The sequence below is a fragment of the Astatotilapia calliptera genome, chromosome 18, assembly GCF_964374335.1.
Source record: "Astatotilapia calliptera chromosome 18, fAstCal68.1, whole genome shotgun sequence".
Lineage (NCBI taxonomy): Eukaryota > Metazoa > Chordata > Actinopteri > Cichliformes > Cichlidae > Astatotilapia > Astatotilapia calliptera.
Genome location: NC_137439.1, coordinates 22,912,222 through 22,935,733, shown reverse-complemented (window position 1 = coordinate 22,935,733; position 23,512 = coordinate 22,912,222). Strand labels below are relative to the sequence as shown.

The 23,512-nt window shown below is 42.3% G+C and overlaps 3 protein-coding genes across 6 annotated transcripts; 2 read left to right on the top strand and 1 right to left on the bottom strand.

Annotated features, from left to right (window-relative positions):
* The first annotated feature begins 359 nt into the window (after positions 1-359).
* On the top strand, positions 360-6,833 carry sema4e (semaphorin 4e). 3 transcript variants are annotated; one of them, XM_080293378.1, is made up of 16 exons: positions 405-614; positions 791-819; positions 1,763-2,077; positions 2,239-2,384; positions 3,110-3,172; positions 3,250-3,348; positions 3,457-3,556; positions 3,646-3,753; positions 3,832-3,983; positions 4,127-4,305; positions 4,418-4,574; positions 4,695-4,917; positions 5,045-5,160; positions 5,411-5,583; positions 5,672-5,724; positions 5,834-6,833. In XM_080293378.1, the coding sequence occupies exons 3-16, from the start codon at positions 1,969-1,971 to the stop codon at positions 6,391-6,393; spliced, it is 2,238 nt and encodes a 745-aa protein (XP_080149504.1). In that variant the 5' UTR covers positions 405-614; positions 791-819; positions 1,763-1,968; the 3' UTR covers positions 6,394-6,833. The 3 variants fall into 3 exon arrangements, with proteins under 3 accessions (XP_026004531.2, XP_080149504.1, XP_026004539.2); XM_026148746.2 differs by lacking the exon at positions 791-819 and having other exon boundaries at positions 360-614; XM_026148754.2 differs by lacking the exons at positions 405-614; positions 791-819; positions 1,763-2,077 and adding an exon at positions 2,664-2,701 and having other exon boundaries at positions 2,310-2,384.
* Positions 6,834-6,920: 87 nt separating this feature from the next.
* Positions 6,921-16,419, bottom strand: cactin. The gene is made up of 10 exons (XM_026148745.2): positions 15,891-16,419; positions 14,148-14,748; positions 13,959-14,054; positions 13,639-13,784; positions 13,364-13,526; positions 11,559-11,673; positions 8,427-8,619; positions 8,125-8,247; positions 7,707-8,029; positions 6,921-7,610 (listed from the first exon to the last, which is right to left on the bottom strand). Exons 1-10 carry the CDS (start codon positions 16,187-16,189, stop codon positions 7,120-7,122), a joined length of 2,550 nt encoding a protein of 849 aa, XP_026004530.2. The 5' UTR covers positions 16,190-16,419; the 3' UTR covers positions 6,921-7,119.
* A 410-nt stretch (positions 16,420-16,829) lies between these two features.
* On the top strand, positions 16,830-21,838 carry LOC113010001 (ubiquitin-conjugating enzyme E2 R1-like). Of its 2 annotated transcripts, XM_026148755.2 has the most exons (6): positions 17,087-17,227; positions 17,338-17,642; positions 17,759-17,845; positions 18,321-18,418; positions 20,428-20,562; positions 21,112-21,838. In XM_026148755.2, the coding sequence occupies exons 2-6, from the start codon at positions 17,457-17,459 to the stop codon at positions 21,320-21,322; spliced, it is 717 nt and encodes a 238-aa protein (XP_026004540.1). In that variant the 5' UTR covers positions 17,087-17,227; positions 17,338-17,456; the 3' UTR covers positions 21,323-21,838. The 2 variants fall into 2 exon arrangements, with proteins under 2 accessions (XP_080149505.1, XP_026004540.1); XM_080293379.1 differs by having other exon boundaries at positions 16,830-17,642.
* The last annotated feature ends 1,674 nt before the right edge of the window (positions 21,839-23,512 follow it).

Below are 23,512 nucleotides of genomic sequence, written 5' to 3'. Positions count from 1 at the left end.
CATCAGTTCTCTGCGCTTTTCATATTTCTGTGCATGTGCAGGATTATTATAGTGCCAGAATATTGCACATGCAGGGAGATGATGGTGGCATTAATGTAAATACATCGTTTCCATCGTGGAGGGCAGATAACAACACGCCGCCCTGCTATGTTGCATTGCTTCATCACTCCTGTTTGGACACGCTGCCAGGTGTTTTTACGGTTTACCTGATCCGCCCAGCTGGAGTCAGCTGTGCCTTCTACCGACAGTAGTAGTACTATAACGAACACTTAATCAGACCGGAGGTCAGCGCCTTCCGCCACACTCTGAAGGGGTGTGGGGGACTAGTTTAAAAAAAAAAAAAAAAACCCTGCGCGGCTGTCCGGAGTAGGAGCCCCGGCCATTCAGATCCTTTCACCGACCGAGGGATATGACCGCTGAGAGAGGCTGTGGACAGAAACGAAGCACCGCTGTGTCTTTAGAAACACTCACTGGAGGCTGACGGGCTGCTGAGCCGTTGCTTGAGCGCCTTTCCTTTTTAATTTTTTGTGCGGTCGCTGATTTTTAGACGCAAGCTTGCAGATAATAAATCTCAGTGAAGCTGCTGGCTACGGCCAACGTCTGACACCTCTGGGGTACGTTAGACGTTAGTCTCAGTTGTTCACACTTTTATTGAGTGTTTGCTAAAGGTATGTGGGAGTTTTTGATTTTGCCTTGTTTATTTGTTTTTGTTTTTTAAACTATCAAACTATCCGTGAAGCGGTGGTGAAATATGTCGTAAACAGGTGCTGGGACTATTTTTTTTTCTTAGAGGAAACCTTGGGGTGTGTCCGTGCGCAGGTAAGACATTAACTTGTGATTCGAGTGTTTGCTCACTCTTAGCTAACCTGCAAGAGCTACTTTATTAACAGCTTCAGGGTGAATTTCACGTTAAAGCTTCACTACATGGGGTAACGTACTTTATTACTATTATTATAACTAGTTTAGCTAAGTAGCGTACTGTTAAATTCTCATTTATTTTATGGATTTTTGTTTCTACATTGATTTTCACACACTTATCGGGTTTGTTCTACTGTCCAGATTCAGTTGAACGTAAACATGAGAGGCATTGTGCTGTGAGTGTGTGCGTGTGCGCCTGCGTGTGGGTGTAGAGTGAAGCTGGGATTGGCCCTCAAGGCTAAATAATCTTATCGGGGTGCATTCTCTGACATGTTGTGGCTCATCAGGTAACACACACATCATTACTTCAAATTTGATTACTGTGAGAGTAATGAAAACAGATGCTCCTTTTGTAACAACGACCTAATTAAAGGTCACCTCAGTTTCTTGCTCTGTGCAGTGAAACCACTCTTGCATCTAACTTCCTTGCAGCCAACTTTGTGCAAGAGCTCGTCTCTAATCGAGCCCAGAATTTGGCACTCTGTGTGAATCTTTCATTGTTTCGGTGCTTGGTGCTGCAGGAGAGCTGAGGTTGACATCCCTGCACCCTGCTGAATGCTTTTCATGGCCCTGCATTAACATCACTATGGCACTGACAGAATTACTGCAGTGCTGACTTTAGCTCACTCTGTCCTTTCTGGCGATTCCTTTACTTTTTCTTTTCTTTCTTTCCCCCCCCCCTTTTTTTTGGCTAAGTTTCTTACACTTTGTTTTGATGCACTTTAATGTTTACCCCTGTCAGCTATTGTCCTGGTGTTGTGCTGTACATCCATTAAGGTTCTATACTTTTCCTTCTTTACTCATGAACCGTTTTTAATATCTTGTACACCCTTGTATTTTTCAGCCCCCATCGCCTTTGTGTCTTTGGTCCGTGCCATCCATCTCCCCATGGACAGCCTGCAGAGCGGGGCCAGTAAAGGGGCTGCTACCCTTCAAACACCACAGACCACATCACGTCATAGATGCCACCCTGCCGCCTTTACCGCTCTATGACTGACTGTTGAGGAAACAATAAAGCCAAAAATCCTCTGAGCTTGAGCAAAAGGAGCCATGAATCTGCTGCTGTCCCTCACTGTCTTCTGCCTGCTGCCTCTGGCCTTGATGGCCAAGGAAAACTTACCACTGAACTGCATCCCCCGCAGATCTGTGCCTTATCACAGTAAGCGCTGCTCTTTTGTCTTGTGTAACTTGCAACTTGACTTACAGTGCGTCAGCTTGTGTTAGCTCATATAATTTGGACTGACTCAAAAGGAAATGGGATTTAATCACTGGTGGTTGCCGAGTTAATCATTTGTCTGCTGTCTCTTTTTTTTCCCTTAGGGGACAATGCTCGTTTTTTTAGTGAGAATGATGTCTATAACTACTCCACCATGCTGTTGATAGAAGATAAAGGCGTGCTCATGCTTGGTGCTAGGGAAAAAGTGTACGCACTTGACCTCTATAACATCTCCCAGAAACGTGCTTCAGTAAGAACACCGTTTTTTTTGTTTGTTTGTTTTTTTTAACAGGCAGCACCCACTTTATTCCTTTTAAAGCAATCTCTTTCACCAATCCAGGGCAAGTGCCCAACATAGCCGATAAGACCATTTCCCATACCATACCATACCATACCATACCACCAGCTTAACAGGAAGTCTCATAACCAGCGTTTTGACACATTTTTCAAAGATGGGAAAAAAACCTGTTTAAAACTTTGTCCTTAAATTACTCTTCCTTCACATGAATTTATCCTGTTTTCACCTCAGATTGCACCTTATTAATGATCAGCTACAGTCAAAAAATGGCAAGTATCATGGCGTATTTGACCGTTGATTCTTAACACAGTGTAAACAAAGCTAGCAGACATACTAAAGCAGATCATCTCATTTGAGCCTCAACACTTCCTGTTCAGCAACAATTTTAGCCACATCTTCACAGTTTAACCATCTTAACAGCAGCTGTGCTTCCTTTAAAAAAATGTAAACGTTGGAAGTATTGTTCTGTACAGCAGAAAACCTGTTAGCCCTGAGAAACATGTTCTCCTACCACACAGAGTAGTGTGACCAGTAATGAAAGCAATGTCAGAGTTGTGGACTTGTCATAACGTTTGTCATCAATCAGTTATTATGACAGGCCCAAACTTTACCCTATTCAACAGAACTTCTATTAATTTTTTTGAAGTGTGACCAAAATTGTGTTTTTTATTTTTTAGGCTGCATGGGAAGCAACTCCAGCAAAAAAGACAGAATGTAAAAACAAAGGAAAAAATGCAGAGGTTGGTTAATTGTAGTTTTGTAAAGGTCAATTTACATTAAGCAGAGGCAGTCACTGGTTCTTGAATTCCTTTCACAGACGGAGTGCTTGAACTATATCAGGATCCTGCATGAGGTGGGAGATGACAGAATGTATGTGTGTGGAACCAATGCTTTTGATCCCGAGTGCAAATACGTGGTGAGATAAATTCACTAACTGATTGAATAGATGGTTTTTGTGGCTTTTCATCAGCTTCACAATAAGTGCAGAATAATTCCAAAGATAAAACGGTGTTTGCCGGTGCAGTCCTTTTCAGGTGATGCATTGACTTTTGAGAAGGAGATGGAGGATGGCAAAGGGAAGTGTCCATTTGATCCTTTCCAGAGATACGCTTCAATCATGGCAGGTAGGTAGAAATTTGCCAACTACACTAAGAAACCTGTTGAAAAGATTAGCAGAGCAAACAGATTTTCTTTTGCTCTCTGGTCTCGTTAGGTGATGATCTTTACTCAGCCACGTCAATGAACTTCCTCGGCTCTGAACCCGTCCTAATACGCTCGTCTGGTAACATACGGACTGAGTTTAAAAGCTCCTGGCTTAATGGTAAGATATTAAAAAAAAAAAATTTTTTAAACCTATTAGTTGAGTCAAAGTTAAAGATTTCTTTTCTTCTTGTGCCAGAGCCCACCTTTGTTTCCATGGCTCAGATGCAAGAGAGCAAGGAAAGTGAAAGCGGAGATGACGACAAAGTTTACCTGTTCTTTAGTGAGACCGCTGTGGAGTGTGACTGCTACAACAAACTGGTGGTGTCCCGCGTGGCCCGCGTCTGCAAGGTGATAAAAGGTTTTACATTGCATGCACTTCCAATGACAATGGCACATAAATGGCACTTCCTCCATTTGTGCTCCTGCAGCCCTTTCCGTTGTTTCGTTGCTATGTGTATTTTTCCTCCTGTTATGAATTTCTGTGTTCACAGGGGGATCTTGGCGGTCTAAGGACTTTGCAGAAAAAGTGGACAACTTTCTTGAAAGCTAGAATAGACTGTCCGGTGCTGGAGTCCCAGCTGCCGTACATTATCCGGGACGCATACCGCTGGTGTGACCCCGAGAAGGATTGGAAGAGCTGTATTTTTTACACCGTCTTCACAGCACAGTTGTAAGTTTGGACATGTTTGTGTAAGAAGGAAAAGGCTAACTTCCTCTTTTATGTCTTTAGGACACCAGTTGGCTAAGATGTCCTGCATGTTTGGTGTGTGTGTTTATTTAAGGGACACATCAGACTTGTCTGCAGTGTGTGCGTACCGCGTGTCAGACATAAGCCGAGTGTTTGCAGAGGGGAAGTACAAGACCCCAGTCCCCGTAGAAACCTCCTTTGTTAAGTGGGTGATGTATAGCGGAGAAGTGCCCATCCCTCGGCCTGGAGCTGTAAGTCTTCCCAAAATTCCCTTGTGCATTTTATTTTATTTTTTTAAAGAAAACCCTAGCAGGAAGCTGATTCCTTTTTGCACCCTGCTCTCTCTTTCCTTTTTGTTGATCCTTTGCTAGTGTATAAATAATGCAGCTCGTAAAGCGGGCATACATAAAACTTTGGATCTACCAGACCGAACCCTTCAGTTTGTCAAGGACAAGCCCCTCATGGACCAGGTTATCCAGCCAATAGGAAATAAACCTCTATTGGTGCGCAGAGGAGCTACATTCACACAAATCATAGTAAACCAAATGAAAGCTGCAGATGGCAACAAGTACCCCGTGATGTTTATAGGCACAGGTTTGCATCAGTACATCATTCTGTCACTTCCTGTTTATTGTCCATTTTGCTGTTTTTGATGACTTAACAGTGGTAAGCATACTGGACTTTATGCATGTAAATATGTTTTCTTGTTTTTATACAAAAGACAAAGGCACAGTGCTGAAAGCTGTGAACTACGACGGAGAGATGTTCATCATAGAGGAAGTACAAATCTTCCACCCCCGTCAGCCAATCAAGATTCTTAAATTCTCAAATATCACGGTAATTTGAGATAACCATTCATTTAAAAAAGTTTATATCACAGCTGATGCCTCAGTAGTGATATTGTTTCAGGAATTCCATTACATTTTTATTTATTTTTTATCCTTCAGCAAGACGGGATTCATCAAGAATGTGAAAAAACACATATTTAAGTTATTTATAAAGAGTCTTCTCAGAAAGAATAAACAGGTTCAATATGTTTGGTGTCAATGTACATCAGCATCATCGGTGCTCTGTGTTTCTGTCATAGATCCAAGATGTACATGGTCAGCTCTATGCAGGCTCAGACACTGGAGTAGCCCAGATACCACTGGCCACCTGTGAGAGGTCCTCATCCTGTATGGACTGTGTTCTAGCCAGAGACCCGTACTGTGGCTGGAACAGTGCTCTGGGGAAATGCGTTTTCATTTCTAAATCACACCGGTAGGCATCACTTTAAAGACAAGGACCAAGTGATATTGATGTTGTATATGCAAACTAATTTTCCATTTACTTGCTCTTTTTTTTGTAGTGAAATAATTCAAAGTTTGAAAGTTGGAGATGCTTCCCTCTGCCCTGATGCTGGTGAGTTTATTCATGAAACTGAATCTTCTGGAGTTTGCACGTTTCTGCATGTGATCTGTTGCAGTTGTCAAACTGAAAATGGATTTATGGGTGTCTGTTGAAATTTCAGACCCTATCAAGCCTCTGAATTTGTCCGTCCGGGAAGGTGAGGACCTGAAGCTCAGCTGTCTACCCCTTTCCAGCTTGGGAAAAATCATGTGGCAGAAGAACAATATTGATCTGACGCCTTCAGCTGCACTTCAGCTACAAGACGGACTTCTGATCCAGAATGTTTCATTAAGCGATGCCGGTCATTACCGCTGCTTGTCTGTGGAGCACTCCAGAGCTAAAAAGCACAGCATAACTGTAATTGAGCATCTGGTCACAATTGACCTATCAGACTCAGGTGATAGGACACTGGATACCCAAGCTCAGACTGATTGTGCATCAGTTACAGGACTGCAGGTTGCATGTGCTCTTTTGGGGCTTGCTTTTTTTGCCCTTTTGGCCTGGAACTTTTACAAAGGCCATCTGTGTATGCCTTGGAGTTGCTTTAAGAGTAAAAGTGAAGAGCAATCTCAGGAGAGCCAGAACCAGGAGGCTTTACACTCTGGTGTGAGCTACCAAGCTGCACCCAGAGAGGAAAAGTCTGTGGTCATCAGCAGCAACAGTAACAACAACCAACACTGAGAGTCACAAAGCTGAAGCGCATGACATTAACAAAGATAGACTTTAGAGTCAAATCAATGCGGGGGGGACAGAAACAGTTTCATTTCTGCCCTGAACTAATGAGAATAGGGGTTCAGTGGTAATATTTGCATAGAAACTTGGATGTAAAAACATTTCAAATGCTTGTTTTGATAAACAAAACTGATAAAACTAAGTTATTTTTGGTACAAATATGATGTACTTGAATTCCTGCCTTTTTGTTTTATATGCAGGTTTGTGCTCAAATTCCTACTAATTGTTTTAAGTACCACAGATTGGAATATGTTGCAATGACTGGTTTGATTTTTTTTTTTTGTTAAACAGGGAATGTACAGTAATTGAAATCGAGCCACTTATTCTGTAACCACTAGCTACCAAGACTTTGTTTTATTGTAATTAAACAATTTCTATATGTTCTTTAAGTTGTTTCAGCGAGTTTAAAATGCTTACTGTTTCATCTCTAACGTGAAGTTTGTATGAAACCCATTAACCAGTGGCCAAAAGGAGAATGGGGGAAAAAAAATCTTTAATGTGTAACTTTTTGACTAAATTACAGTTCTGCTTTCTTAGACATCAGTACAGTGATTTGAAGCTTTAATACTGCTTTTCTAAGAGAGCAGCTAAAACAAAAACAACAAAGCACCTTTACTGTACAGCATGTGTAAAACCCAGTCACTGGCGGCTTTGGTCCGTACTGATCTGTGGCATTTATCTCCTGTAGCGATACCTCTTGAAGTGGAACCAAAGCTGGAAGATCCCATTGGCGAACTGACAGCGAAAGCCGTGTCGGTGCGAGTACTCCCACTCCCTGTTTACGATCTTAAAAGCAATGTCCTCATATGGCGGGCCCGCGTGGAACCTTAAAATCCCAAAGTCCTTGTTGTCGGGACTGGGCTCGAGGAAGTACTGCGGCGTGGATCGCTTGTCAATCAAATCTGGATAGAAGATGTTGAACTTGTAACCTTGGACTATCTTAGGGGGAGGGTTGTCGAAGTCGTAATGTGTCTGGTTGTACTTGTTCCACTCGAAGCCTGTGTGGACCCTGTTGAAGAAGCGTGGTTTCCTGGGGCGGTATTTGTCTGCCCACAGGTACATTTTCCCAGTGACCGGAAACTCAACGCTGAACTGGGCCTCATCGTTGCCCATGCCTTCCTTGGCCCGTCGCACAAAGGCGTCCTCTGCACTTTCGCTGGCATCACCTGACAGACAGAAAGTGGGAAAACAGTGAGGCTACAGTTCCCAATATGCATGGTTATACATTTCTGCAGTGAGGATGCTTTGCTGTCATCTCATACCTGTGACTTGGAGCTGTCTGCGTGCTAACTGCAGCCGGTGTGCGTCTTCCTCTGGGGTGATCGTGTGGGTGTCCAGCGGCAGCTCAGACTGCATGAGCAACGTTGGGCTGTAGCGACCCGAGTCATACTCCGCTTGGCTCTGCTGGATCAGGTCCTCCTCCGTCAGAACAGCCTCCACAACCTCATCCTTTTCCTCTCCATCCTTCTTGTCACCCTTTTCGCCACCTTCCTCATCTTGGTTTCCTGCTGTAGATGTGGACGGACCCTCCTCTGGCTCTGTTTCAGTGTTTCTCTTTTTCTCTCTAGTTTGCCCTCCTCTCTCACTGGAATAAGGAAATGTTGGTTTAGATTTTACAGTGCACCTCTTGCAATAGTGCAAAGAGGAATTTGCAACTCAGGTCTGTACATTTTAACTTACTCATCTTCCTCACTCCTAGGCTCCTCTTTGATGATGGGAAACAAAGGTTCACTCTCTACTCCCTGTTCCTGTTTCAGTTTGAACAACTTCTGACGCAACACCTCCTGGTGTCGTTCTCTCAGCCTACAGCATAAAAAGTTAGATTTAGTTTTAAACAATCAGACTCTTGAGATTACAAATCTCTTCTATAAGAGTGCCCTGGCCAAAAAAAGACAGCAGTGTGATATTAAGTTGCAAAAAGATGGGACTTAACTTTATTAAGCCAGCCAAAAACAGTGGGCATTGCCACATCACTGTCATACCTTGCTCTGGCCATGTAGACTTTGACCTGCTGCAACAGACTCTCCCAATAACCGATATCAAGATTGGATCCTCCAGCCCGAATCTTTGCCTCAATGTTTTGGTGCAGTGCTTGCAGCTGACTGTATGTCTTTCCTTTGAACACAGACTGAACATCTGTGCTCACAGCTGTATTGATGCCCTCACGACGATCACCTGAGAAATAAACTGATAAATTAATACAGTGGAACCTCGACTTACGAAATTAATCCGTTCCTGACGGTCTTTCATAAGTCGAAGCACCCATCGTGCCTTTTGACTGAGACGATGCTGGCTGGAGACGAAGTTCTTGGTAGTGGAGGCTGAAGAAAGCATACGTATGCATGGATACATACAGCACCACCACGGGGCAAACTGGCATAACATTAGGGTGTAAAGTTCTTAATTTTTTTTAATTCAAAGATTAATCAGGTTTTAAACATAAGGAGGTAGTGCAACAGACACTGAAGTGCACGTTAAAGACCAAAGAAAACTATTTTATTAACAAAAAGTTTTAATCCACCAACAGCCCTGCCATCTAAAAACACTACAAGTACAGAAAAAAGGCGACAAAAACAATGTATTCATTCAGACATTTTTACACAATTATTAACACTTCAACTTTCTTTGTAATGTCTGCTTGTATTTTAAGAAGTATCGCATTTGGGTAAAAATATTACCAATAAATCAAAATTAGAGGAATAAGTGTATATATGTATATATACATATATACACACATATACGTGTGTGTGTGTGTGTGTGTGTGTGTGTGTGTGTGTGTGTGTGTGTGTGTATATATATATATATATATATATATATATATATATATATATACACACACACATATATACATGCATACATATACTGTGTGTACATAACATTCTAAACATTAAAACTAAAACTTACATATTTTTTAAACTTTTAAAAAAAATTCTAATTTTCTATTTTATCCTTTGTTTTTTTATGTTATATTTTTTGTGCATTTTTATGTTTTTTAACTAATCACTTCTGCCACTTTCATCGCTTTTCGCCTTCTAAGGCACACTTGCACCTGAAGGTTGACTTGTTGTCGGCCTCTTTGTGAAAAATCTATCCAACGACATCTGTTTCTCTCTACTTTTCAAAATGGATCTGAAGTGGGACAGTCAGACGTCACCAAAACGCTCAATAGCCCGAGCGGTAAAGTTCTTTTCAGGGTGATTTTTTTTTTTGACAAATCGGCCACCCTCTAAAAAGTGCAGAGATTGCACTTGATATCGTCCGATGGTATGACGGCCTCCTCCTCCTCCTCGCTGAATTGTTGCTGTACTGATGAGTGTTGCATCGCCTCTAACTCTTGCAGCTCTGCCGTTGACAGCTCCTCTTGATGTTTATGCACAAGGCCGTTTATATCCTCCTCGTCAACCTCCAGTCCCAGGGCGGTGCCAAGATTTACGATCTCCTCAACCTCGACATCAGGTTGAGGTTCCCCCTCCTCTCCCTCAAAGCCTTCAAAATCTCGAGGGGCAACAGCATCAGGCCACAGCTTCCTCCAGGCAGAATTCAGCGTTCGACGGCTCACCTCCCGCCATGCCAAAGAAATCAACTGGAGGCATGCAACGATGTCGAAATGACTTTTCCAAAACTCCCTGAGGGTGAGCTGCGTACTGTCTGTTATGTCAGAACACCATTTGAACATGTGTTTCGTGTACAGTTTCTTAAAATTAGAGATCACTTGCTGGTCCATTGGCTGGAGGAGAAGGGTCGTGTTAGGAGGGAGGAAGAGAACCTTGATGAACGAGAACTCCAGGATGTCATCCTCGAGGCCAGAGGGGTGGGCGTGGGCGTTATTGATGATCAGCAGGCACTTCATGGGGAGATCATCCTCCTCAAGGAACTTCTTGACAGCAGGGCCAAAGACCAAGTTGACCCATTCGACAAAGAACTGTCAGGTCACCCAGGCCTTGGGGTTGGACCTCCATATAACCTCGACCCTATCCTTTAAAATTTTGTGTTTCTTGAAGGCACACAGATTTTGTGAGTGGTACACTAGGAGTGGCTTGACCTTACAGTCCCCACTGGCATTAGCACACAGGGCGAGGGTAAGACGGTCCTTCATGGGCTTGTGGCCTGGCATCTTTATTTCCTCCGCGATGATATACGTACGCGGCGGCATTTTTTTCCAGAAGAGGCCGGTCTCGTCACAGTTGAATACCTGTGGGGATGTAGCCTTCTTGATTGATAAGTTCCTCAAATTTTTTAACAAATTCTTCGACAGCCTTGTGATCGGAACTTGCTGCCTCACCGTGATGCACAACGGAGTGGATGCCAGTCCTCTTCTTGAACAGATCAAACCACCGATGCGATGCACTGAACTCTGGGGAGGTTGGGGGTGCCTCCTGCGAGGACCTTGATGCCGTTGGCTGCTCATTGGAAGCTGCCTTACTTACTGAATCATTATAAATTGAAGACGCCTTCTCGCAAATGATCGTCTCTGTGAGGGTATCGCCAGTCTTTCCCTTGTCTTTAATCCAAACAAGGAGAAGACTTTCCATCTTGTCGTGTATGGGGGTCCTTCCTTTTGGACATGATGGTGGTGCCCATTGAAGGTTTACCTGCTTTGAGGACTTCTTTTTGTTTTTAGAATTGTTCCTATGGTCGAAGGATTTTGGCCATACTCACATGCAATAGCACCAAGTTTCACACCTCGCTCATATTTATCAATAATTTCTCTCTTTGTTTTCATCGAGAGCACTTTACGCTTCCTCTTTTCACTCGCATCACTTGCAGGCCTCATTTTGGATGAATGACAGGCTATAGGCTAATTGCTGTGTTGTTCAAGTGGAACAGCGAAGCGCAAGTACGGAAGCCAAGGGGTTGTCACATGATTCAGAAGGCGTCGTGGGGTTTGTAGGCTCAGCCAATCAGAGCTAGCGGATTTCGTTACGCGGGCATTTTGCCGTAACACGGGCAAAAATATTGCCGTTCAGTGCCTTCGTAACTTGAACTTTTTGTGAAACGGGGTATTCGCAAGTCGGGGTTCCACTTTCATTACAGTAATTTTAAAAAAAAAGAAAGAGAGAGAATCATATCAGGAGAAAAGCCATTAGAGAGGAACAATGTGACGGGTGTCCTACCAGGCCCTTTTCCAGAGGCCTCCAGTTTTCTCAGTTTGCTGATCTCATCCTCAGTGATGGTGGTCATGTCTCTCCAGAAGTCCACGTTCTTGCCCTGTTCCAACTCCATGTACACCTACCAGAACATTGTGCATGCAGTAATGTTTTAATTATGCTGCACTTTAAGATCAGTACATGTTAACATGCATCTTTTGACATTTTTACAGTAAATATGTATAAATATAGATTTACACTAAACAACCTACAGCTGATTTGCCTCCTTTATTCTGTGACATTTATATTATTAAGACTTGAAGTGTGAGAGATGGTCGCTTCCTAGGTGGCCATACTAGGTGGTAGCCTGCTAAGCATGAGGTCAGCTAATCTGAGTCCCTGAATTGGACTTCGCCACCATGTTTGAAGTGATTCTGACAAATGGAGAATTTTAAAGCAATTACCAATTAACACCATCTGCTGTGTGGATACTTACACTAATCTGTGCTCAGGTATTTTACAAAGTAAAAGTCAATATTCAAGTTAGGACTTAATATTATCTACAGTGCTGTGCAGAAGTCTTGACCCACCCCTTATCTTTATATCATTAATGACATTATTAGAAATGGAAGATTGGTGCAAACGTACATAGAAATTCAGTATATAAAAGGCAAAAAATATACAATTCCAGCAAGCTTGAAAGTCAGTATTTTGTATGACCAACTCTCTTAGACAGCTTTCTTATAATACATAATAATAAGACTTGTAATAAGTAGTCTCCAGGAATAGTTCTCGAGGCTTCTTGAAGGAAATTCAAAGTCCTTCTTTGGATATTTGCTGCCTTTTGTTCAATTCTCTATCAAGATGATCCCACACTGCTTCAATAATGTTAAACTGGGAAGGCCAATTGATAGTGTGTTTGGGATCACTGTCATGAAGCCGTTGCCAATCAGATGCCTTCCAGCATTTTCTTTTCCTGTGTTGATAATTCCGTCAATTCTGACTTCCTGTCCAACACCACTGGTTGAAAAGCAGCCCCAAACTATGACAGCGAGCCCACCATGTTTTACAGAATGTTGTGGACACTGAGTTTTAGACCTCCTCTGTACATGTTAATGACAATTTGAATGAAAAACTTCAAATTTGGATTCATTACTTTACAAGACCTTTTGAACAGATTCAGTCCAGCTCTTGTGTAATTTGGTATACCTAACCCGCTCCTCCCTGTTTCCCTTTCTTCCTTCCTTCCTGCCACCCTTCCACTGAGACAGTTCTTGACTGAAGTAAAGAAATATGCTGTGGAGTAACAAAGTGCCTGAAGATTCAATTTCAAATTGGTTATTTGCCAAGTTGTCTGTCGATGATAAACATGGCACAGATCCATCCCTTGCGTAAGGTAAGGTCTCTTTTTATGCTCGAATGATTCATGGTGGCTTAACAAACAACGATTCCTCTGAGAAAGGTCAGGTACAAGGACTGGACTGAAAATAAGCAAAATAGATGCCAGTGATCAAAGAAGAGCCTTCAGGAAGCCAGGAGAACTATTGTTCAAGAGCACTTAAAAAATGTCAATAACATCTAACATCAGGAAGCAAAATATAAAGAAACGGGATAGTTTAAGAATTTTGCACAGTACTATAACATGAGATTTCATAGCAGTAGCTCATAACATAGTGAGTAATGTTATGTTTTACATACAGTCTAAACTTGACACAACAAATTGAGCGGGGTTTTTAATATTGTATCTGTATGGGCATATTATGAAACACTGTATTAAAATCAGTCCTTTCATAAACAGAACTTTTACACTTTATTTAAGCACATCTACAAACCTTTATGTCCTCTAGCAAGTCGTCCATGTCAGTGACCGTGAGCCCATTGAGGAACGTGTATGGTTCGTGCATTTCCACTGCCAAATCATCATCTTCTGCACTGATGTACTTCGCCAAAAGGTCGATCGGCTTCGCGCGGCCGTCACGGATTCTAATCTTAGACCTGCAGAGACAAAGAACAAGGGTGTGAAGCAGTGTTAATTAGATAAACAGATGTAGAAGGTGGAGGTTTAAACAAACTGATCCAATCATAGTGGAGTAAGAGCCATACTAACCTTAGTTTGGCCTGATGCAGATGGAAGTTGTCTTCCTGTTCAGCCCAGGTCTTGAAATATTCTGCCTCTTTCTCTCTCTGCAGCATTTCCAGCTCCTGCTCTCTCATGGCCTTCTCTCGCTCCCGCTCCAGACGCAGCTGCTTCACCTACAGCAACATAAAGTTGGTGTATAAATATGTCGCTCCCAATCTCTAAACTTAAAACTGATCCTCCATGTTTTGCCTGGGAAGTGAAATTCCATCCTTTTTTTAAGCATTTGTATAAAAAGTCAGGCACTGTGTGAGCACTAATGTGGAAGATTTTTATCCCACAGTTCTTACCTTCTGCAGCTCTCTACGGTTCTCCTCCTGAATACACTTGTTCCTTTCTTTGAGCTCTTTCTCTCCGAGATGACCGATACCTTTCTTATCCAACGCCTGAGGAAGCAAAAAGAACCGTGGATGGGATACAAGGTCTCAAAAGCAGGTTATGACAGGCAAATATCCAAACTTTTGCAGTCAGGAACTCACCTTTTGCCATTTAAATGTCCCCAATAAGTTGTTGTCCCCAAAAGGATTGTCTGCATTGGTGTATCCCAGGTACTCCTCACTCCAGCCCATCTTCTCTCTCCTTTTCTTCTCCTTTGCTTCCTTCTTTGCCAACCTTCTGGCCCTCTTCTCCTCTGGTGTCTCAAGAGCTTTCATCATCTCCTTCTGTTTGTTCCTCTCCTCCTTTTCCTTGAGTGCGCCTCTCTCGCAATCAGACTCTGAGCTCTCAGATGACTCACTCGAACTGAAGCGCTGCTTGCCTCTGCCCCGGTCAGACTTCTCTTGGCTTCTGTTACTCCTCCCGCGCTCCCTGTCTTCACTTTTTTTCCTTCGCTCTCGACTTTTGTCGCTGTCTCTGCCACTGTTCTTGTACCTCTCTTTCTCTCTGTCCCACTCCCTCCTCTGTCTGTCTCTCGGTGGACTCCCTCTCTCAGGACTCCTTCTTCTTCTCCTTTCTCTGTCGCCGCTTCCATCATGGGAGTCAGAACTGGACTGGGATCTTCCCTTTCTCCTCTCTCGGGATGTTGTTCTATGACTCTCCTGTTCCTTTCTCCTCCTCATTTTTGTATTATCTGAATCAGGACTGAGACAGAAAGTGTGATTTAATACAGTAAATGCAGGAATACAATATTAACTACAGAAAAACCACATAACAGGAAACTCTGAGGTCCCGTTGAATACAGTTAAAAACATATATTTTTTTTATTATTATATTATATTATTATTATTATTATTATTACATGCAATGGAGTTACCATAACAAGTTGATATAGGGATTATATCTACAGAAGGTCTTTTCATTCACATAAAGACTAACACTAACGTCACTGAACATCAGCATTGCTATCAGTTGATTGGATTACTGTGCAGCAGCCTGGCACTCAACCAAGGATGGGACAAACATCGATACAGCAATATACTGTGCACACATCTCTTTTATGTATATTTTATGCAGTGACAACAAACCTTATGCTGTACAATGATTTAAACCCTACCTACATCCAATTAAAAACCATACAGAACAACAAAAGATTCAATTCAGAAATGCAATTTGCTTTTCAAAAAAGAAGGGTTAATTTAAATTTAATTCCGGCAATACATTTTTAAAAAGCTGATATTGGGGGAAAAAAACCCTGGTGATCTACGGTAATAAGATGCCTTCTCCTTGGGGAGGGGACCCCGAGCTAGACCCAGAACCCACTGAAGAGATTATGCATCTCACTTTGCCTGGAAATGCCTCAGTATCTCCCAGCAAGGACTGGAAAGTGTTGCTTGGGAGATGGGTGTCTGGAATACCCTGCTTAGCCTGCTGCCACTACAACCTTCGGATGATTGATTGATGGATAGACAGAATATCTACGAAGGTCTCACAGGCATGTTGCAGTAAGCAATACTGCGCCACACGCACTGGTGGTATGAGTTCTTCAAATAATAAAACAACAGACACATCTTTTTTCTTCCTTTTTTAAATGTAAGGCCTTGCTCAGTTCTGCAAGTCAACATCAAATTATATTTAGCGCCTAAGCAAAAGCATAGATGCATGCTGATTCCTGGAATTCCCCCCAAAAAGAATAGTTTTTGTTGATGTCCTTTCGCTGTCGCAATTCGGACAGAAAAACGTTACGTTTACGGAGTCACTCGATGTGTTCAAATGAGGCCTGCTACTACCATCATAATATATAAAATCCCAAGTAAGCAGCCAACTCCGCTTCGCAAAGCGATTACCTTGATGACCGACCCTTCGACCTGTTCCTCTGACTTTCTCGCCTCCGGTCGCTCTCCGAGCCGCTGCTGGAACCAGAGCGGCCCCTGTGCTGAGGCCGACGTCGGGCCGTAGAGCCATCGCTGGAGTCCTGACTGCAGGATCTTCCCCTACCACGAGCGGCCGTTTTCCCGTCGGCAGACCGACTGTGGTCTCTCCTCTCATCTGGGGATCTAGACTTGTTTCCTCTAGACTTGTTCGGCCGATCTCGGCTCCGACTTCTGGACTTGGAGCGAGCCCGACGTCGAGACTTGGAACTCATTGCGAACTTTCTCTCAATAGGGGGTCCCAACACCAGTTTGTCGCATAAATAAGATGTAACAAATGGGCCTTTTTAAGACATATTCTGTTCGTACCTGGTTAAACGGCACTGGAACGATTAAAAAGCAAATAATGTCAATATTTCACATTTTTAGGTCATATTAAAAATAAAATAAAACCGTTACATATTTAACTAGTTAACGGGGCAGCAAAAAGCCCCCCTCGAAGGGGCTTTCTGTGAAATGGCGCGTATTATTTACGTCACGAGAACCTTGAGAAAAATAAACTAGAAACAAATGGCCCGCTGTTTATTAACTGTTGATTTATGAAATCCGCACCCCTCCTCGGAGTACCATCTGAATACAACTGAGAACCGTCAGTGTGTTGAAATAATTTCAGGGTGAAAACAGCTCAGAAGCACGAACAATATTTGGCGTTTTTGTGACGTCAGAAAGTGGCAAATGCAGTTCCCTAAATTCCCTCTCAAATAAAATGTTAAAGAATTATTGCTCTAAAAGCTATTATTTTTTCTGGGTAAATTTAATTATATATAAACTTATGTAATAAGACAGTTGAATGCGTCACGGCACGCCTTCTTTGCTGCTCTAAAGGGGAAAAATAATGTTGACAGGTGGAAATTGGACTACAAATCCCGCATATCACAGGGCGCCATTGCCTGTTTGTAGAGGAAAGGGGACTCCTTTCAGCAACATTCTTCTCTATCCTGTCTTCTCTTATGGCCGTATGAGCTATATTTTCCGGCTGTTGCCGTAAAGAATTCATGGGTTTGGGTATATAGGTGTGTTTTCTGTCCTAGCCTGGCTCTTGTATGCGGTTAGGAAGTATTCGCGCCGTGCTAGGATCGGTTCGATCTGGTTGGTGAGGTAGGGCTTGTTAGCTAGCTCCCATTAGCCTACAGCTATCAGTAGATTTACGGCTTATATCCGCGGCTGTTCTGCCAGGTAGATCAGCTAAAGCTGGAGGCGCGGGTCTGACACAATGGTTGGTCAGCTGCAGATTTCTCTGAGTGTTGACATTGGTAAATAATTTCTCTGTTTCGGGGACAGATCAACGCCACCTTTGTTTGGCTCGAGCACAGCCTGACACGTTTGGCCTGTTTTATTGTCTCGGTACTGTTGTTGTTTTCAGGGTAGGCTGCTTGGCTTATTAGGCTAACTTTGCCGTGTTCGCGTGAACAGAAGGAAACTGTCCGCTGTTCACTCCAGAATATCCCGACAGCCACCCAGACCACCACCAACAACAACATTATGGCGCAACCCGACGCCCCTCATGTAGCCAGTTCACAGAAAGCACTCATGCTGGAACTGAAGAGCCTTCAGGAGGAGCCCGTGGAGGGATTCAAAATAACACTGGTGGACGAGGCTGATTTATACAACTGGGAAGTGGCCATTTTTGGACCACCAAACACTCACTATGAAGGGGGATATTTTAAGGTAAGAAAGCCAAAGTGGTGTGATTACTTCACTTAATGTAATACAATACACAGGCTTTACTGAATGAATAAAGATTGCCACACAATTCAAGCCCCAAAGGTCTCTTTTTGTCCTAGGCTCGAATCAAGTTTCCTCTAGACTACCCTTACTCCCCTCCGGCTTTCCGCTTCCTCACCAAGATGTGGCACCCCAACATCTATGAGGTAACAACTTGACATACTTGAATGCCCTCCCACTGCTGTTTGTGATGGGAGCAGCTGTCCTAGGCTTGCCTCATGATTCATATGATCAAATACCACTTGCATCATGGGGCCCATTAGACCCATTAAAAAAATGTGTTTGTTTGTTTTTGAAGCCTTTAATGGATCAGCGCCACCATACATATCTGAGCTGCTGACACATGTTCCCTTAAGGTTGCTGGCAGTTAATTGACTGCCAGCAACCTTAAGGTGTTCAACCCAGCTGAAAACATCAGGTAGTCAATCTCCATAATCTCTCCGTAGCGGGGGATTGGCTTTTTTTTTTTTTTTTTTTTAATTATTTATATTTTGTGTGGTGTGTTTAGTATTTTTATACAGGACTTTATCAGATTGTTGTTTTTTTTAAAAAAGTGCTCTATAACTAAAACTTGACTTAATCACATTTGAAGGAGCTTTCTTTCCCCTCTGTGTCTTTTAGAATGGAGATGTGTGTATTTCTATACTGCACCCTCCAGTGGACGACCCACAGAGCGGAGAGCTGCCTTCAGAGAGATGGAATCCCACCCAGAACGTCCGGTTAGCACTCCCTCATTATCTCTCATGTCTCTCCTTTCTTGGGTACCTCCCGTCTTTGTTCTGTGTCAGCCACTTCAATAATTTACCTGAGTCAGTCTTATCACATGACATTCATCTTCATTGGCTTCTTTTTACTTGTATCTAGAAACTGAATCCATATGTGGGCATTCAATGTATTATACACCTTGCTAGTTAAAGCAGTTTGAGTCGCCTGTTGTTTTTTGCAGTATGGAGGCATTATCATTCAGTAGGAAGAGGAAGATATCCTCCTTTATACTGTTTTATTATAGTAGAAGTACATTATCATGCATTGCTTTCAGAGCACAAGTTATTACACAAAAATACAAAAGTCACCATTTCTGAACATGCTGAACATTCAGTGACAATCTTAGTGTTGTTTTACGTTGTTGTCTTCGGACAGGGGTCGGCAACCTGCGGCTCCGGAGCCACATGCGGTTCTTTAGTCCTTATAGTGCGGCACTGCGTGGTTTGGGAAAATAAATTTGAAGTATTTGGCTGAAGTGTATTTTATTTATGTTAGTTTTTTTTTTTTTTTTTTTTTTTTTTTTTTAACGTGTAGTTCTAAATTGTTAGATTATTGTGATATTGAAATATAAAAATAAAATTATATTCTATTATTTCTTCATCGCTCAAAATAAGCGTCACACTCGCGGAAGCCGGTATACCCGCAGAAACGCCGTGCATTTATCGAGACTTTCAACCCCAGATAGGCCAATTATGGATCTTCGGATCCACATTATGTCAGCAGCTATTCTCCACCGTGAACTAAGTTAAAACAAACTCCGCTCACGCCTCACAGATGACAGCTTACAGTCTTGCGTAAAGATGAAAGTGACTTCGTACAGCCCCGATTTGCAGACGCTGTGCGCAGAGGTTCAGGAGCAGAAGTCCCATTGTAAACATACCACGACAGACCTGACGATGTTTGCATGAACATGCTTTTCAGCATCTCTTTATTGACCACTTTTCACACATGGTTGCTGTACGCACACAGATGGCTGCAGCTTTTCAGCTCACAGTTCGACACACACCAACAACAGCATAGAGAGCACAGACGTTAAATCGGCGAGGCGTGATTGCGGGTGCCGCTCAGGTGCGTCCGCCTCCCCTGCAGCGGCGCTGCAGACCACGCCCCGCCACACACATTAACCAGGTAAAATACATATTTAGGCAGAATATTGTAAATATCTATTTCTTTCTTTTTTTTAGCAACATAGTGCTTTTTTTCCCAATAATTTTTTTTAAAAGTCAGGTCAAGGCTCAAAAAACCCAAAGGCAATATAAGGGTGGCGGCTTACAGTTTTTGTTTGCTACATGGATCATTTTAGTTCAGCTGGGTGTCTTTCCTTTTGTTATATTTCTTTAAGAGTTCAAAATGTGTTAATTACATAAATAAAATTTAGTTTTTGCTGTAGCACTTCATGGATTTCATAAGCAACACACCTTAGTTGTTCACACAAAGTATAAAGGTAAAAAACAATATATACAGTGTTATCTTCATTTTAGATGTCAAAAAGTATTTGTGGCTCCCAGTGTTTTCTTTTGCGTGGAAACCGGGTCCAAATGGCTCTTTTGGTGTTAAAGATTGCTGATCCCTGTCTTAGGACAACAATCCTCCTCAACCTTGTTTTAATAAGATTTACAAAGGCGTAGAGAGGTCTGTTTTAATCAAAACAGTCCAGTGTTCTAGTTGCTCATTGTTTTATCCAGTGCAAGTTACCTCACTGTCATTTACAGCATTTTTGAAAAGTTTAAAATAATCTATCTGCCAGAATAATTAGCATTATATCCATAATTGGAGACTCTTTATCCAAATTTCTAAATTCACCCAATTCTAAAATAAAATGTGTTTTAAAAAATTAACATAAGGGAGAAAGTAGAAATTAGTTCCTTTTTTTTTTTTTCTTTTTGTTTTAATTCCCATAACTTGTGTGTTCGTGTCCTGCAGTAGATGCCACGCTGACTGCCACCTTTGTGTTTGCTTCCAGGACCATTCTGCTGAGTGTGATCTCACTGCTGAATGAACCCAACACCTTTTCTCCTGCCAATGTGGACGCGTCTGTCATGTACCGCAAATGGAGAGACAGCAAAGGCAAAGACCGGGAGTATGTGGAGATCATCAGGTAAACAGTTTGCATGATTCACAGTTAAAAGAAATGGTGTAAACTCACTCGCTGTGCAAAACAAAAGTCATTTCATGTCAGATGTATCCTGTAGTTGTAGAGAAGATTTTACTGATTCAGAGGGTCAAACTAATGCCTTGCATCAAGCAGAGAAATACAGATGTAGTGATTGTTGAAACAGCTAAAACTGTCCAGTGCATTATTAAAACTTGGTGAACCGCCATTCTTCTGTTAATAAATGTGTTCAGAAAATAAAAATCTTGAATGTTCAAAGCTGGAGTTCACTCCAAAAAAAAACCTCCAGAGGGAAGTACCTCGGAGGCGACCTAACCAGATGACTGTTGTGGGTGTGTGGACTCTGTACTTGTAAAATATTGATAGCATAAAGGTAAAATTTTGCACAGCTTCATTCATGTAGCAAAAGATCAGCTGACTGTTGGCGGATAAGGTGGGAACTTTTCTTCAGATTTCTTTGATCTTTTATGGAAAGACAGAAAATGATAGTAAATCTCCAGCTGTTTGTAATGACGCCACTCGATCTCCCCTCAGAAAACAAGTGTTGGCTACCAAGGCTGAAGCTGAGCGCGATGGCGTGAAAGTGCCCACTACGCTGGCGGAGTACTGCGTCCGCACACGCGCCCCAGCCCCCGACGAAGGCTCCGACCTCTTCTATGACTATTGCTACGACGAAGACGACGTGGAAGGCGAGGATGGCGACTGTTGCTATGACGAAGACGACTCAGGCAATGAGGAGTCCTGACACGCTTTTTTCCGGCACCCCGATCTTAGCTGACGTGTGCTACCCTTCCTCTCTCTGCCCGGGTTGCCAGATATTCTAGGTTTACAACCAAGAAAGATTGGAAGCTTCCCTCCTCTAAACCAACACAGAGCTTTTTTCCTCTCGCCTCTGAATGCGTCTTGGAGGTTGAAATTGATGCCTTGCTGAGGAAGGCTCTGACCTGGTAAGATTTGCACCAGCACAAAAGTCACCAGTTTCTTCAGTTTTTATCATCACCTAAATCCTTACTTTAAAGAAAATAAAAAAACACAACTCTCACATACCCTGCTGAGTTTCTCAGTCCCATGTATAGTGTAAGGTGTTGTGGGGTTAAAAAAACAAACAAAAAACCCAACTGTCAACAATAGCAACATTTGCACTGGTGCAAACACTTCCAAACATTTCTCAGCCTGTCTTTTGCATATCTTTCTTTCCCTAATTGTAACTGGTTATTGCTCACTGCTAGTTGGTCACAGTGATGAACAGAAGATTGAGGACTTCAAACAGCACGTTTGCTGTGCTGCAAATATTCTGTTTTTTGTTTTGTTTTTGGGTTTGTTTGTCTTTTTTCTCCCCTCTCCAAGTGTCACAGTCTGATCCGCTTTGATAGGACAAGACCTTAATTGTCACATGACGATGTTTTCAAAGTTCCTGTGCATGCCGGAACTTCTTTTCAAAGCTTTTTGTCTCTTTTACTGGTGGACCGTTTATCTACGTCATGATCCGTGTGATGACAAAGACTTCAACAACAAGGACTCTCTGCCCGGAGGACCGGCTGGCTCAATCGGAAGGTCAAATCCTCACGTGAACTTTTTTTTTCTGTTTTTTTTCCTAACATGAAGTTGATCTTTGCCGTGTTTTCTTCTGGTTACTGTTGGATGTATTTCTCCTGTCATTTTAAGTGTAGGGTTGTGTTATTTGAAGTAGTTCAGATTAAGAGTTGTGTAGGATGATCACCAGGGAGTTGTTGGGGCGGAGCTAATTATTGATCAGAATTGCATTTCTCCTCGGGGGAGGTCACTCGCTGATGGGCCCCACTTGACCCAAAGACCAAAAGAAGTGTGTTTTAAAGAAAGCCCAAAACATTTGGTAACTGTTTGTCGCACTCTGTTTGCTCTTTGTGTTCTCTCTTGCAAGCTTGTTTTTATTTTACTGTTTTCTTCAGATAGATGTTATGCCTGTGTTTTGTTTTTTTTGTTTTTTGCTTGAGAATGAGTTATGTGATGACGAGATTATTAGGTTTGATTGACAGAAACAATTGTAGGTATTGTCTCATAATCTATGATCCCACACTTCTCAACAAGGTTCTTTCTTTTCTTTTCTTTTCTTTTTTTCTCCTGCCAGTCCTCGGAAGTGAACAAGACCATCATGTTTTATTCTTCCATTGCTATTCTGTCTTAGTTGAGATTGGACTTTTTTCTTTTTCTTCTGTGTGTGTGTGGGTGTGCTCTGTGTGAACCTTTTCATCAGCAATATTGATTGTTTTAATTAAATTGGGAAGTCATACTGAATTTCTCAGGATAATGAATTACATGTGACACAACAATTGAGAAAAAGTAACTATTTTCCTCTTTCGGTGGTCTTCAGTGTTGGTTTGCATCTTTAACAGGAACCGTGACAGATATGCACATATAGCTGTATGAATGATTACTATGTTGTTTTATTCACCTGTGTATTTTTTTTTTATTTTTCAGCTATTTAAAAACTGAAAAAATAAAGATTTATTTGGAAGAAAAAAAGACCCACAGAGCTTTTTCTTCTGTTTCACTTGATTTGTATGCCTGCATTTAAGCAGGTTACTTTTTGTATTTTAAGAATTTTTGATATTTTGGTTTTATTATTAGCAAAGCTGCATAGCTATTTGTAAAAAAGGTTACTATAAGGTAAAGGCTGCTTTTTCTTCTTGATTCCTTAATACATAATTGGGGCGATTGTGGCTCAAGAGTTGGGAGTTCACCTTGTAATCAGAAGGTTGCTGGTTCGAGCCCCGGCTTGGACAGTCTCGGTTGTTGTGTCCTTGGGCAAGACTCTTGGTGGTGGTCAGAGGGCCCAGTGGCGCCAGTGTCCGGCAACCTCTCCTCTGTCAGTGCGCCCCAGGGTGGCTGTGGCTACAATGTAGCTTGCCATCACCAGTGTGTGAATGTGTGTGAATGGGTGGATTACTGAACGTGT

What these genes read in the sequence shown, in the direction of transcription:
- sema4e (XM_026148746.2), top strand. Translation starts at nt 1,969, where the DNA reads ATGAATCTGCTGCTGTCCCTCACTGTCTTCTGCCTGCTGCCTCTGGCC. An exon ending in CAGATCTGTGCCTTATCACA is followed by an intron (nt 2,078 to 2,238) that starts GTAAGCGCTGCT and finishes TTTTTCCCTTAG; the next exon opens with GGGACAATGCTCGTTTTTTT. An exon ending in ATACGCTTCAATCATGGCAG is followed by an intron (nt 3,557 to 3,645) that starts GTAGGTAGAAAT and finishes TGGTCTCGTTAG; the next exon opens with GTGATGATCTTTACTCAGCC.
- cactin (XM_026148745.2), bottom strand. Translation starts at nt 16,189, where the DNA reads ATGAGTTCCAAGTCTCGACGTCGGGCTCGCTCCAAGTCCAGAAGTCGG. An exon ending in CTGCATCAGGCCAAACTAAG is followed by an intron (nt 13,527 to 13,638) that starts GTTAGTATGGCT and finishes TTGTCTCTGCAG; the next exon opens with GTCTAAGATTAGAATCCGTG. An exon ending in ACTTGCTAGAGGACATAAAG is followed by an intron (nt 11,674 to 13,363) that starts GTTTGTAGATGT and finishes ATGTTCTGGTAG; the next exon opens with GTGTACATGGAGTTGGAACA.
- LOC113010001 (XM_080293379.1), top strand. Translation starts at nt 17,457, where the DNA reads ATGGCGCAACCCGACGCCCCTCATGTAGCCAGTTCACAGAAAGCACTC. An exon ending in AATCCCACCCAGAACGTCCG is followed by an intron (nt 18,419 to 20,427) that starts GTTAGCACTCCC and finishes GTTTGCTTCCAG; the next exon opens with GACCATTCTGCTGAGTGTGA. An exon ending in GAGTATGTGGAGATCATCAG is followed by an intron (nt 20,563 to 21,111) that starts GTAAACAGTTTG and finishes ATCTCCCCTCAG; the next exon opens with AAAACAAGTGTTGGCTACCA.